Raw genomic sequence first — 15,845 nt, forward strand, 5'->3', positions numbered from 1 at the left:
TCCCAGGGCTTTACCCGACTGCAGGCCTTCAGTCCCTCGGCTATTTCCTCCAACCCGATCGGGGCCCCCAGCCCTTCTACCAACCCTTTGTCCACCTTCGGGAATCTCAGCCCCCCTAAGAATTCCCTCATCCCCTCTGAGCCAGCTGGGGATTCCGACTCATAGAGCCTGCTGTAAAACTCCTTGAACGACTTATTAACCCGTGCTGAATCTCCGACCAGGTTCCCATCCCTGTCCCTTACTTTCCCAATCTCCCTGGCTGCTTCCCTCTTTCTGAGCTGCTGTGCAAGCATTCTGCTGGCCTTGTCTCCATATTCATAAATCGCCCCCCTCGCCTTCCTCAGCTGTTCCACCACCTTCCCTATAGTTAACAAGCCAAACTCCGCCTGTAGCCTCCGTTGTTCCCTTAAAAGCCCTGCCTCTGGGGTCTCTGCATAACTCCTATCGACCAGTAGTATTTCCCTTATCAATTGGTCCATTTCTGCTCTGTCTACCTTCTCCCTGTGGGCGTGTATCAAGATCAGCTCCCCTCTAACCACTGCTTTTAGCGCCTAGACCACTGCAGCCGAGACTTCCCCCGTGTCATTAACTTCCAGGTAGTTCTGGATACATTCCCTCAGCCGCCCACACACCTCATCCGCTAAAAGTCCAACATCCAGTCTCCAGCGCGGGCGTTGGCCACCCTCCTTGCTCACCTGCAAGTCAACCCAGTGTGGGGCATGGTCCGAGATCGTGATCACTGAATACCCAGTGTCCACTACCCCCATCAGTAAACACTATTCAGGATTTAAAAAGTCAGTTCGGGAGTACACTTTATGCACATGGAGTAGAAGGAGAACTCGGCCGCCCAAATCTCTATGGGTCCACTCCCCCATCAGCTCCATAAACCCCTTTAGCTCCTTTGCCATTGCTGGCACCCTGCTGGTTCTTGAGCTCTACCAGTCTAGCCCTGGGTTAATGACGGTGTTGAAGTCCCCCCCCCCCCCATAACCAGCTTATGCGAATCCAGGTCCGGGATCTTTCCCAACATCCTCTTTATGAACTCCACATCATCCCAATTTGGCGCGTACACATTCACGAGTACTACCCGCAGCCCCTCCAGCTTCCCACTAACCATAATGTAACTGCCTCCCCCATCTGCAGCTATTCTCCCCGCCTCGAATGGCACTCGCTTGTTAATCAGGATTGCGACCCCTCTAGTCTTAGAGTCCAGCTCTAAGTTACTCTAAGGTGCATCTCCTGTAACATTGCCACGTCGGCCTTCAGTCCCCTCAAATGCACGAACACGCATGCCCTCTTAACCGGCCCATTTAGCCCTCTTGCATCCCATGTGATCAGCCTGGTTGGGAGGCTTCTCGCGCCCCCCCCCCCCCCCCAATCAGCCATCACCTTTCTTGGGCCAGTCACCAGCCCGCACCCCACGCATCCGCAGGCCCGCCCCCAGGCAGCCTCCGTCCCCGACCTCCCTATTGGCCCACAGCAAAAGTCCCTCCCCCGTCAGCAGATCATTCCCCCCCTACCCACCCCTCCAGTAACAGCTCTATGCAAACCACCCCCTTCAACAAGTATAACATCTGCTCACCCCCCACTGCGCTTCCATGAGCTAGCCCGCCCAGCTAGCTTGGTGGCCCCACCCATGGCGCCAGACATTTTCCCACCTATTGTCCCCCCCCCCCTTCTCGGACACACATATTCAAAAGAAAACCAATCCCAACCCAATTCCCGAAAGAAACACAAAGAAAATCAAACGGACAATCCAACATCTAACATTCACACCTCCATCTCCCATCAGTGCAAATGCAAACTTTAACTAACACAGCTCTGCAGCAGGCCCCAAATCGATACAGAAGGCATTACAAATAAGGTCCAAAAAACAAGAAACTTTTTTAACATGAGCGCTGCAGCAAAGTTCTTCTGGCCACATCCGCACTCCGATCCTGGTATATACGCAGGATGCTATTCTCCCATTTACAGCTCCGTGTCTGCCGGGCCCACCATAAAATACATTCCTTGACCAAGTACATGTGGAATCTCACCACCATTGCCCTTGGCTGTTGGGCAAGGGGGGGGCACGTGGCTTCCTCACGAGCGCTCTGTGAGCCCTGTCCACCTCCAAGGGTAGGGGGAACGTCCCTTCCCCCAGTAACTTCTCAGGCATATCTGCGATGTAAGCCCCAGCGTCCACTCCCTCTAACCCCTCCAGGAGACCGACGATTCTCAAGTTCTGACGGCGACACCTGTTCTCTAGGTCCTCCACCTTCTCCAGGGGCTTTTTCTCCTGGTCTCTCAGCATCCCCACCCCCAACTCCACTGTTGTTTGGTGTTCCTCCTGCTCACTCAGTGCCTTCTCCACTTTCTGGATCGCCCGATCTTGAGCATCCAATCTCTGTTCCAGCCGCACAATTGATTCCTTAATCCGATCCAAGCATTCCTATTTCTGCTTGGCGAAGCCCTCCTGTATGAACTGCATCAGCTGCTCTGTCGACTGCTGGGTCGTCCAGCCAGGACCCCGGTCGTCCGCCACACTTTCTCCCGCTGCAGCCTCAGCCCAAACCTTCTCTGTTCGTCTATTTCTTCCTTTGTGAGCACGTCTGGTCCGCCTCTCCCTGCACTGATGGAGGATTCCTCTTCAAAATTGCCTCCACCATCAATTTTCCGAATCAAATCCAACAAAAATTCGGGGAAAAGGGTCCAAAGGTCCGACCCGAGCGTGAGCAACCAAATGTGCGACCTACTCCTTCATAGCCGCCATCGGAATTCGCAGTCACAAATTCTTAATTTAGTAACTGTCCTCTGTTCCATCTATGATTGAACCACCATGGCATGTCAGAAACTAGTGGCTGGGCAATGGGGGTTAACCCCTCATATGGTCAGTCAGCCCTATCAGCCCCTCCCTCTCTACAGCACCTTTATGTGCTAGTGCAGGAGATACAACACCTGTCTTTGCACCTCCCCGTTTCTCGCCAATTAAGGTGCCACACACTCTTTCCAAGTCGAACATTGATTTCACTTATACTTTTTTCAAGTTCGTATACTTTATTTGCTCCTCACAATATGATCTCACCTAGACTTAGGAGACCAAACCTAGAATATCTGCATTCAGTCCACAAACATGACCGGGTTTACTGTTGTTTGCCATTTTAATTCTCCACCATTCTTCAGCTCTGACCTTTCTGATCATGCCCTGCTACAGTGTCTGACCTGCTGAATTTTTCCTGAATTTTGTTTTTTCATTCCCTCAGACTTTCAGCTTTTGCAATATTTTGCATTTGGATTATTGTAATTCCATCATGACGTGGCTCATGACTAGTCCAGAGCCCATGCACACATGAAGCGCAGGCCTAAAATGAGAGCCATGCTACCACAAAGAACAGTACAGAACACACCATAGATGTCCTTAAACGAGCTGTCACTTCCTGGATCAATCTGGAAAAGCCTTCAGTAATCAGCTGGGTGGATATTGAGATTTGTGGTGGCATGCTACATGCTGTGCAATCTAACCATTATGAGGGAACAGCCCTTTCTAACATTCATCAGACTAGAAGCAGAGGAGTTGGAGCTGAATTTTAACTAGAAGTGGAGGAACAGTGAGAGGAGTGGGGGCTATGCAACAACACGGACAGTAGCCTCAATGCAAAGCATCTCTCCACACACCAACAACACCACGGGAGGCAGTGGCACCGTGGTATTGTCACTGGACTATTAATCCAGAGACTCGGTAATGTTCTGAGAACCCGGGTTCAAATCCCACCACTGAAGATGTTGCAATTAGAATTAAATTAATGGAAACCATTGTCAATTTGTCTTAAACCAACTGTTTCATTAAGGGAAAGAAATCTGCTATCCTTACCTAGTCTGATTCCAGACCTAAGGAAAGATGTTGACTCTTAAAATGCCCTTTGAAATGGCCTAACAAGCCACTCAATAAATGCTGGTCCAGCAAAGCCCAGATCTGATGAACAAATAATACAAAATCTTTTTGCCGATATAAAATTAAATCCACCGGAAAAAAAGCATATTTCAATGTTTTCAATTGATTAATTACATAATTATAAAAAATGAAACAATCACCCTTGTGTATTCCTCTCGAACAGAGTTTTTCAAGTGTAGGTCGTGAACCGCAGGTGGATTGTGGGCAGGTATCGGAATAGTCGCAGTGTTTCTGAAAGAAGAACCTCCTCTCACTGTGCCAATCAAGCACTAATGTCATTTAAAATGAGAACCGCTGCATAATCAGCATCGCAGTCTTCCGACCATAACAGGCAACAATGAGCAGTCAGCTCACCCTGCACATACACTTGGTGACAAGCATCCTATACAGACATGCTTTTGGCACAAAATCACGGAGGAGTGTCTTTCATTTTGCAGCAAGGCAAGCAAGAGGACAGTGAAAATGGATTGTTTTGTTACAATAAAGAGACGGCCAGAGACGCAAATAGGCAGTGTACCTACTGGGCGGTATCTCTCATTGGAATCTGCTGCAGAGAACTGGTCTGGAGAGTCGACAGCAAGAAAGAATAGTGTTTGTTCTGTACAGAGCTTCAGGGTCTTTGCTGAACAGCCTACAATGAAGAAACTTAAATTGGGGACAGAGCAGTAGAAAGAGTATTTCTTGAGTTGTGATTTTGTTAATTGTGCCAATGCAACTCATGATGCAAAGCCCATGTGTGTTGTGTGTGGAGAAGTAATGCCAAATAAGATTTTCAAACTGCAAAGATGCCTGAAGACTGAACATGGGAGCTGGAGAACAAACCTCTTCATTTTTTAAAGGATGCAGAGAGAACTGAAATCATCAGCCCTTAGCAGAAATTCAACGTTGAATGGCAAAACATTACTGAAATGAAAAAAATGAAATGAAATGAAAATCGCTTATTGTCACGAGTAGGCTTCAATGAAGTTACTGTGAAAAGCCCCTAGTCGCCACATTCCGGCGCCTGTCCGGGGAGACTGGTACGGGAATTGAACCGTGCTGCTGGCCTGCTTGGTCTGCTTTAAAAGCCAGCGATTTAGCCCAGTGAGCTAAACCAGCCCCTTACATGGTAGCTTACCATGTAGCTAAACAGAAAATGCCCCACACTAGAGCAGAGAGATTAGTTCTCCCGGCAGCATTGGACATGGCTCACAAAGACCTAGATGAGAGGCCAGCTGAAAAACTGAAATGCATCCCGCTTAGTGATAACACAGTGGCTCGCTGAATTTGTGATTTGGCTGAGAATTTAGAAGTACAGTTTATTTCTCATTTAAAGTCAGCAGAAGAGTTCTCAATACAACTGGATGAAAATACAGATGGTGCAACCCTGGGCAGGATTCTCCGGTCGTCGACGCCAGAATCGCGTTCAACGATCGGCCGGAGAATCAAAGTTTACGACCAAATAGGGGGCAGCGCCGCTTTTGCGGAGAGTACGCCACACAATTTATTGACGGCCTCAGGACAATGCCTGAGGCTCGACCCCTGATGCTCCGCCCCCGACCGGCGAGTTCCAGACGGCGTGGATCTCACACGGTCTCATCCGTTGGGAACTCAGCGTGGCGGCTGCGGACTCAGTCAACGCCGCCACAGTCGGGGGAGCGCCGATCCGCAGGCAGGGGGGACTTCACCAGGCACTGGGGGTACTGTGGGAGGGTGGTCTGGGGCATGCAAGCCGGCCCAAGGAGTGGCACTATTTCGCAGGCCATGTCCGTGAGCAGCCGGTGCCATGTTGCACAGCGCGGTAGCTGCAGGCCGCCACAGTGTGCATGCGCAGCCATGGACCCAGCAATTCTCCGGGCCGTATTGGCAGCTAGAGCTGGGTGCTCTACGCTATCTTGATGCTAGCCCCCAGCCAAACGGAGGATTGGTGGCCATTTTACGCCATTTACTCTGTCATAAAATGCCACCATTCCCATGCCAGCGTGGGGACATAGCCTCAAAATCAGAGAATCCAGCCCCTTGTTTTCTTACGCTAAATTTATTTGGCACAAGCAATTTGTTGAGTATTTGCTGTGCTGCATGACATTACAAACCAGCATGACTGGCACACAGATCTTTGAAGCATTGAATAGTTATGTGGTTGGAATGTGCAGGCTCAACTGGGTTAATTGCAGAGGAAACACAAGCAATGGAGCAGCCAAAACAGCTGAGAAAAACAGCGGAGTTGTAATAAGGATTAAGGAGGCAGCTGGTCAGGACACTGTTTGAAATTATTGCATTATTCACCTTGAGGCATTGGCATCAAAAGGAATTCTATCCGACCATGAAGTGGTGTTGAAAAGAATTGTGAAAGCTGTGAATTTCATTAACTGAAGCACACCCAATACCAGGTTTTTCGAGGCTCTGTGTTCCAATATGGGCGCAGAGCACACATATTTATTGTTCCACACAGAGGTATGTTGGCTGTCAAGGGGTCGGATGCTTGTCAGATTTTATGAACAGAGGTGTGAAATCCACGCTTTTCTCCTTGAGTACACTGAGGGAGAATTCATAATGTCTAATTCGCCAAACAAGCTCGTCTTTCGGGTCTTGTGGGGGGGAACCGGAGCACCTGGAGGAAACCCACGCAGACACGGGGAGAATGTGCAGACAGTGAAGCCAGAATTGAACCAGAGTCCCTGGAGCTGTAAAGCAACAGTGCTTGCTACTGTGACACCTTAAATAATGCATATGCTTATGCTATCTGCAGCTTGTGAGCCAGAGAGATTAATAAATGAGGTAGAAATGAGATACGGGGAGGAGCATTAGCATTAGATATCTTCATCAATCAATCCCTCCAGCCCTATCAGTGAGCATGGCGTAAGTGTTGGCCATTCCCATGATAGGCATCACTGTCTGCTGCATAGGGAATAAAGCACACAGATGTACTTGTCCTCCAGTTCTCTCTTGCTGCCTCTATTACATGCCATATTCTCTTATTAAAAAGTGGGGAATGTGTCAGTGAATGTCCTATAATATGGCAATTCAATAGTTTGCAGCATTCATGAGAATTGAGGGGAGGGTGCAAAGTTTTGAACTGTGGTGCAGCATGACTCTCCTATACACGTCTTGCACCAAGATCTTATGTATATTGTCAGAAAACCTTGGGCACTCTCTCCTGCGGGTTCTCCAGTCATGCCAAGGACTCCCAGCACTTCTTGCAACTATAATGTAACTCACTTTTAAGAAGTGCAGGCTACCTTCAAGTAGTGTTAGCCAATGACAATGCCAGGTCCACTGGTGATACGTGCAGCCAATGTACAACGCAAGTAATGCTGGCTGTTCACAATAATCCTTTAAAACAGCAGGCTGCATGAGCTTAATGCAGTAAATGAGTGGGGTTAATCATTCTGTTTGCAGAATGGGCATATACCTTTATAAATTTATACATGAATAAACATAAAGTTTAATATTTTGGTAGCAAAAATAAAGAAGTCACATATTACTTATTGAGTAGAGGAGCAAAGAGATCCAGGGACGCAAATACAGAAATAACTGAAAGACGCTTTGCAAAACCAAGCACTAATGTTAAGTCTGAAAGGATAGAATTTTCTTTAGCCTATCTGTACACATTTGTTTCCTTTCGGCGATTGTGGGGGAAGTGGTGGAAGGATTCCCGGCTGATTATCAGCCAGTTGGACCGCATTATGAACGCTCCTTCCATGGCCATTAAGTCCTGGCATTGGAATGGAACCCAGAGCTTCTTGCCTCGAGGTAGGGACGCTACGACTGTGCAGAAGACTTCTGAGATAGAATTGAAAAGTAGAGAAGCTACCCTAAACCTTTATTGAACCTTGGTTCGACCATGTTCTGATTGCTATATTATGAAACGAATAGAGAGGCTCTGGAGAGAGCGCAGAAAAGATTTGCACAATGTTGTTAGAACCGCAAGGTTATCTCTATCAGGGAAGCAGCCTCAGTCCCTTTTCTCTAAACAAGAGTAGGCTGAAAGTTGACTTAATAGAAGTCATTGAAATTATGAAACATTTGGTAGAATTGACAAAAGAAATGGGTAGCATTTTTGTTCCGGGGTCCTGATAACAGCATTGGGTGAAACAAGGTTTGGGAACCCACAAATGCGGGCTGAGAGACTCGGGGGGGGGGGGGGGGGGGGGGAGTTTGGAGGAGGCAGCAGGGTAGCATGGTGGTTAGCATAAATGCTTCACAGCTCCAGGGTCCCAGGTTCGATTCCCGGCTGGGTCACTGTCTGTGTGGAGTCTGCACGTCCTCCCCCTGTGTGCGTGGGTTTCCTCCGGGTGCTCCGGTTTCCTCCCACAGTCCAAAGATGTGCGGGTTAGGTAGATTGGCCATGCTAAATTGCCCGTAGTGTCCTAATAAAAGTAAGGTTAAGGGGGGGATTGTTGGGTTACGGGTATAGGGTGGATGAGTAGGGTGATCATTGTTCGGCACAACATTGAGGGCCGAAGGGCCTGTTCTGTGCTGTACTGTTCTATGTTCTATGAGGCGGCCAGAGCCTCATCCAATTAAGAATGGCAGGTGGACTTCCAAGAGGGAGCCAATAGGAAGCTGCCTAGCACTGGAAGATTGGCAGCCCGGCTACCTGAGGAAGGGGATGCTGAAGCTTGCAGAGGCACTCCTGCCCTATGTTTCAGGTCCATGACATTTTTCATTATTGATGGAAATATTTTGAGATGTCACAGATTTTAAACAAGTACAGAGACAGGGAAATGGTGAACAGGGGTTAAAAGCAAAAGGGAAGGTCCATGTTCGATGGAAACAAGGAAATTACAAAAAGAGATCATGGTGCAAAGCAAATGTGATTGGTATTGTAGCCAATAAAATTTACTTCACAATCACATCTCTTATCAGGTATCTTCTGTTATAAAATGTACTTTCTCTAGCTCAATAGCGTAATTTATGTTGTATTGACCCTATGATGCATTACTTTGACCCACAACTGTGTGTGGGAAATTGCAACTTACAATAAACATGTAATATTCTGTGAATACCATGTAATTTAAAAATAATTACATTTCTGTTTACAGATTTTGCAAGGCCCTGTAAACAAATTGATAGAGCAAGCATCACAGGAAGATAATGATGCAAAGGTTGATGTGGCAAAGGATACATCTGATAAGGATAATGCGTAAGTTGGAGACCACCATTAATATATTTTAAGGGAAAGAAGCAAAGTTCAGTTGGACTAGTTACAAGATACTTTATTTCCCTATTTGTGCAAAGAATCTCGTTCTTGCTATAACACAATTTAAGTTTGAAGGGAAGGATTCTGATTCTTCAGGACGCCAATGCTTTCATTTCCTAGTAATGTTACTGCAGAGCTGAAATTGTACTCTGAACAAATGAGCAACACAAGTGTATTTTCAGAAGTAAAGTTAATATTTTACCAGGTTTTCTGAATATAGTTAATGCACTCCCAGCCTAATTTGCATTAAGTGCCAGGAATGCAGAAAAGGGAGGGGCACTGGAAGTCTGTGCAGGGATAAATATATTGCCACCATCCTTGAAACTGCATACACTTCCTTGCTTTCTGCAGATTAGGAAATAGCTCTTTCTGTTGTGTGTATTGTGCTGAAATGTGCCTGGAGTGTACCAATTCTGAGGAAGGGGAATGGACGATTTCCTTTTCCGACACTGCCCTTGAGGAATGTTGAGGGAGGTGGTAGCAAGGAGAAAAATACCAGGCGCTCTCCTCAACAAGCTGGATTCAAAAAGAGATCTCAAGCAAATGAATGCAGTTTCTCAAAGATTGCCATGCACATGAGAAAGAATTCAGCACTCCAAAAAGTTTTCCAAGGTAAATGACTACTATATTTATTGCTGAAGAGCAGTGGACCAAACCTAGTTGCTCCCCTCTCTGAGCTCTTCCAGTGCAGCTATAATGCTGGTATATAGAAGACTACCATGCTATGAATTATTAACAAATATCTACGACCACCAACAACCACTCTATTGGCCTCATCCCAATTATTAGCAAAGTAATCATATTAATTTTCCTTCAAGGCAACAGAGAAGTTTGGAAGGTGCTGTTGAAGAAAATTTGGCTCCCAGGTGTCTTTCGATAGTCAGACCTGCGTAGAGTGCTGTTCCGATCACCACCATCACGCCTCTGGCTTTCTTTAAGGTGACCGCTTCCAGCACCTAAACTGGCCCCCTCTGCTAACACAACCTCGATGCTGACAGGAAAATTCCAGCAGCTCAACTCGGGACTCATGAATGCAAAAATGATGCAGGTCACTTTGTTCAATGGGCGCATGGGAAAGGTATAGAACAAAGAAAAATTACAGCACAGGAAAAGGCCCTTCAGCCCTCCAAGCCTGCACCGATCCAGATCCTCTATCTAAAACTGTCGCCTATTTTCTAAGGATCTGTATCCCTCTGCTCTCTGCCCATTCATGTATCTGTCTAGATACATCTTAAACGACGCTATCGTGCCCGCCTCTACCACCTCCGCTGGCAATGCATTCTCGGCACCCACCACCCTCTGCGTAAAGAACTTTCCACGCATATCTGCCTTAAACTTTTGCCCTCTCACCTTGAACTCATGACCCCTAGTAATTGAGTCCCTCTCTGGGGAAAAAGCTTCTTGTTATCCACCCTGTCTATACTTCTCATGATTTTGTAGACCTCGATGAGGTCCCCCCTCAACCTCCCATCTTTCTAATGAAAATAATCCTAATGTACTCAACCTCAACCTACAGAGTAGGACAACAAGGATGGCTTCAAATCTGAGAACATTGAGCTGCGAAGGTAGACTTCTTGGGAGCAATATGGGCAGTGGTATTGTTGTGAACAATATTGGGTCAGCCAACATAATACATCTTGAAAATGACAAATAGAAAAGGTATTTAACATACAGGTGAACTGATAATGTGCCTTTCAGTCACTCAAAGTCAGAATTATCTCTCTGTCTTGAGTTTGGATTCCCTCAGAGGCTCAGATGTAAAAAGAGAACTGATTCAGGCATTCAGAATGACTAAAACTGTCAACAAAATGCAAATCGATAGTGTTTGAAGTATTGCACCGGGACTACACAATAGACTGAGAAAGCAGGGATTGACTTGGAAGGTGCAGATGTTTAACTTTTTTCCAAGGGTGGACATCCGGTGGCAGCCATGGAGTGAGCGGTTGCACATTTTGGTGGCTCCCGCTGAAGTGGTATTTTTCAGTCCTTTTGCCTTCTGAAGGGTGAGGTTTTTGAATGGAAATAGGTGTAGGATCACCTGGAGAAGGTGTTAACCCTCTGGTGTGGCTGGTGGATGGATTCGAAAACTAGGAGTGGGCGAGAAGAAAAGAGCTGCTGGAACAGAAGAGTCTCCGTTGTGCGCCATATGTTAAGATAGCAGAGGGCAAGGGGGCTGTTCTGCCCGCCCAGTGGTCAACGGAACAGTTAGTGGAGTTTGTGAACGCTAAATTCACCCAGCAGAGGAAGGAGGACCTGGCCAGTTAAAGCAGGGATCAAGAGAGTGGAGCAAAGGCTGGAGTCCTAGGGCCAGGCGATGCAGATAAAGGAGGAGGCGGTGGGGGAGCATGAGGAGCAGTTGGCTTTGGTGGCTGAGGTGGGGTGACGTGGGAGACCCAGAAGAGACCGAAGGAGAAAGTGGAGGATTTGGGGAACCGCTCCTGAAGGCACATTTTGAGGATTGTGGAGATGCTCGCAGGTTCGGATTTAGGCACTTGTGTGGCCAGAATCTTGGAGCAGTTGATGGGGACGGGACCTTTGACCGGCCCCTGGAGGTCTACCGAGCACACAGGGCGCTGCTGAGAAGGCCGCAAGCGGGCGATGGTGGTGCGGTTGCACCGCTTTCTGGATAAAGAAAAGATTCTTTGGTGGGTGAGTCAGATGAGGAAGTGCATCTGGGAAGGGAACGAGCTTCGGATGTGCCAAGATCCGGGTGCAGAACTGGTGAAGAGGAGGGCCGGGTTTAATCGGGTCAAGGCTGCCCTCTTCAAGAAGGGGGTGACGTTTGGGGTGCTGTACCCGACCTGCCTCTGGGTGACTTTCAAGAAGCGGAATATTATTTTGGCACACCAGACGAGGCGATGGAGTTTATGAGGGACAATGGACTGGAAGAAGAAGGAGGGCTTTGAACTTTGGAGGAGTTTATGCAAAGGTTTCTTTGTTCTCAGGAAACTTTTCCCACTGAAATGTTCCCTTTGCTTTGATGGCGGGTTGTTTGGAGGGCAGGCCCTCTGCGGGGAACATCAAGCGTCCGTGCACCTTTTCTGCTTTTTGGGGGAATGTGGGGTGGAATTTGGGGGTGGCGGGGGGGGGGGGGGGTTGGTGGCCTTGGGCGGAGGCCATCATGCTAGCTGGGTGGGCTAGCTAACAGGAGTGCAGTGGGGGGCTGTCAGGAGATAGAAGTGTAGGAGGGGCTTTGGGGTTGTTGTTTTGATTGATGGGGTGTGGTTGATGTGGCACAGTTGGAAAAGGATCGATGACGGTGGACATCCGAAGTTGGGCTGGGAGGATCGCATAACACGGGCCGTGGGCTGGCCCAAAAAGGGATACGATTGATCGGCAGGGGAGGGGGGTGGGGAGCCCCCAGACCAGGCTGGTCATGTGGAATTTGAGGGAGCTGAATGGGCCGTCAAACGGTCATGTGTGTTCGGGCACCTGAAGTTTGAAGGTGGATGTGGCCTTTCAGCACGAGACGCATTTAAACATAGGGGATCAGACAAGGTTGGGGAAAGGAAAGGGTGGGGCTGGTATAAGACAAGGGGGGTGGCAGTGCTGGTGAATAAGCGGGTGGGGTTCGAGGAGTGGAATATTGTGGCAGACTCTGGAGTGGGGGTGGGTTGATTTTTAATACGGTCATCCAACCGAGCTTGGACCAGTTGAGCCCGATCGGTGTTTGTGCCCCAAATTGTGATGAATTGGATTTCATGAGGCGGGCGTCAGGGAAGGTTCCTGTCCTGAACTCACACCGGTGATCATGGTGGGGGGAGGGGGGGTGGTGGATTTTAATACGGTTATTGAATCAAGCTTGGGCCTGTCAAGCCTGAGATCGGCAAAGTTGTCGGCAGTGGAGAAGGAGCTGAAGGGGTTCATGGAGTGCATGGGGGGAGAGGAGACCCGTCGAGGTTTGGGAGGTTAAGAGTGAAGGAATTTTCATATTTCCCTCATGTGCACCCGGTGTACTCCCGGATTGATTTTTTTAATGATGGACAAGGCATTGCTGGCAGGGGTGGTCGACTCAGAGTATTCAGCAATAATGGTCTCAGACTATGCGCCGGACTGGGTGAATTTGCGAGTGGACTGGGGTCGGGGGGGGGGGGCGCGTCCGGACGTGGACCTAAGACACTGGGAAGGTCACAGCCACCACGCTGTGAGAGGCACTCAAGACAGTGGTCAGGGGGGAGTTTTTCTCAATTCAGACACATAGGGAGAAGACGGAACGGGCAGAGATAGCAAGGCTGGTGGAACAGATTCTGAGGGTGGACGGGAGGTATTTGGAGGCGAGGCTGTTGAAGGAGAGGCAGAGGCTCCAGATGGAGTTCGGATTAGTGACCACGGGGAAGGTGGTGGGGCAGCTCCAGAGGGCCAGAGTGGTAGTATATGAGAAGGCGAGTAGGATGCTGGCCCACCAGCTGAGGAAGCAAGAGGCGATGAAGGAGATTGGCAGGGTAAAGGATTAGGTGAGAAGGGTGGTTTTGGCCCCGGTGGGGATGAATGCAGCGTTTTAGGCTTTTTTCAGGAGATTATATGAGTCTGAGCCCTGGCCGGTGGGGAGGGAATGCAGTGATTCCTGGATGGGCTGGAGATTCCCAGGGGGGATGAGGCATTGGCGCAGGAATTGTGGGGGGCCCCTTACCAGGTTGAGGCAGGTGATGGAGAGCATGGGGGCGATGCACGCGGAAGGCCCCGGGCCTGGATGGGTTCCCGGTGAAGTTTTATAAAAGGTTTGGGAGAGATCTGGGGCCACTGTTGGTAAGGGCATACAACGAGGCTGGGGAGCCGGGGGTGGGGGAGGATGGGATGGGATCTCCTCCCTACACTATTACAGGCATCAATCTCTGATATTGAAAAAGGACAAGGATCCGGAGCAGTGTGAGTCGTTCTGCCCAATATCGCGATTGAAAGCAGGTGCCAAGTTGTTGACGAAGGTGCTGGCTTCGCGAATTGAGGGCTGTTCCCAGGAGTGGTAAGCGAGGACCAATCGGGTATCGTGAAAGGGAGATAGCTGTCAGTGAATGTGAGAAGGCTGCTCAATGTAATTGATGCCTCTAGAGGGGCAAGAGGTAGTAGTGGCGATGGACACAGAAGGCTTTCGATTGGGTGGAGTGGGAATACCTGTGGGAGTTGCTGGGGCAGTTTGGGTTTGGGCAGGGATTTGTAGACTGTATCCGGTTGCTCTACAAGGCACCAATTGCAACCGTGCAGACGTATCGGGTGAGTTTGGGATATTTTGGGTTGTATCGAGGGACAAGGCAGGGGTGCTCGCACTCCCCATTGGTCTTTGCCTTGGCAATAGAGCCACTAGCAATGCGCTGAGAGCGTCAATGGGTTGTAAAGGGATTGTGCAGAGGCGCAACGAGCACAGGGTTTTGTTGTACACGGTTGACCTGTTATATATTTCTGATCCATTGGGGCCATTATGGGGACCTTGGAAGATTTTGGCCGGTTCTCCGAGTACACTTTGAACATGGGAAAGGGCGAGGTATCCCTATTGAGACCAGAGGGCAGGAGAGGAGGTTAGGAAATCTACCATTTAAGGTAGTGGGGGCGGGTTTTAGATACTTGAGCATTCAGGTGACGCAGGGTTGGGCGCAGCTGCACAATTTGAATTTGAGTCGGCTGGTGGAGGAGATGAAGGAGGACGTCAAGAGGTGGGATGTACTGCATTGGTGAGATGGGTGCAGACAGTAAAGATGACGGTGTTGCCAAGGTTCCTGTTTGTATTTCAGGACTTCCCAATCTTTGTCCTGAAGTCGTACAATGTGCTGATCTCCGGGTTTATGTTGGCGGGGAAGATCCTGCGGGTCAAGAGGGCTTTTTTGGTACAGGGGAGGCTGGCGTTCTGGAATATAATGAACTATTCCTGGCCGGCGAACATCGCCATGCTTACAAAATGGTTGGTATGGGGAGGAGGGTGTGTCGATAGAGGTGGCTTCTTGTAGGTTAATGAGCAGGGCATTGTTAACAACGCCTCTGCTGGTCTTAATTTGGGTTTGGAGCATGTCTTGGTGTGACAATCATAGGTTTGCACCGGGGGGGGGGGGGGGGGGGGGGGGGGGGCTGCTGATGCAAGGTTTTGGGGGTGGCGGCAGGCAGGGATTGAACAGTTCGGCGACCTGTTTATAAGGGGCCGTTTCACGAAATTGGATAGCTGGAGGAAGGGTATGAGCTGCCATGGGGGAATGGTTTCAGGTACCTGCAGGTTCAGGATTTGAGAGGAGAGAGGTGCCGTCCTTTCCTGGGTTACCGCCCTTGGGATTGCAAGACAAAGTGCTGATGAAGGAGGAGATAGGGAAGGCGAAGGTGGCCGAGGTCTACAAGGAGCAGATGCATTGGGAGGGGACCCCAATGGGCTACATGGGCTGAGGCCATGGAGGGTGAATGCTGGTAGTGCAGATGAGTAGGTTTTTTGAGGGGTAGTGGATAGGTGTGGGCAGTGCACGGGGAGATGCACGAATCACGTCCACATTTTCTGGGCATTTCCGAAGCTAAAGAGGTTCTGGCTAAAGGGGTTTGCGGATGTGATGCCCGACGTGCTGGGGGTAAAGGTGGCCCCAAGCCCAAAGGTAGCAATATTCGGTGTTTCAGAAGACCCAGGAGTCCAGGGGATGAGAGAGGCCGTCGAATGCGGGTGTGTGAGAGAGCGACCTGGTGGAATTCCTGAGGCTGGAGAAGGTGAAGTTTGTCCTGAAGGGGTCGGTTGATGGGTTCGCTCAGAGATGGAAGTTGTTCATTGAC

General features: G+C 49.2%; 1 protein-coding gene across 9 annotated transcripts in view; it reads left to right on the forward strand.

Moving 5' to 3' along the window:
• ica1 (islet cell autoantigen 1) overlaps positions 1-15,845 on the forward strand; it is a 272,925-nt gene that overhangs the window by 140,073 nt on the left and 117,007 nt on the right. For all 9 annotated transcript variants that reach the window (XM_038797509.1, XM_038797513.1, XM_038797517.1 and 6 more), the window contains one exon: positions 8,956-9,056. In XM_038797509.1, the coding sequence (XP_038653437.1) occupies positions 8,956-9,056 (101 nt within the window). The remainder of the gene's footprint in view (positions 1-8,955; positions 9,057-15,845) is intronic.

Source organism: Scyliorhinus canicula, chromosome 5 (genome assembly GCF_902713615.1).
Source record: "Scyliorhinus canicula chromosome 5, sScyCan1.1, whole genome shotgun sequence".
Classification (NCBI taxonomy): domain Eukaryota; kingdom Metazoa; phylum Chordata; class Chondrichthyes; order Carcharhiniformes; family Scyliorhinidae; genus Scyliorhinus; species Scyliorhinus canicula.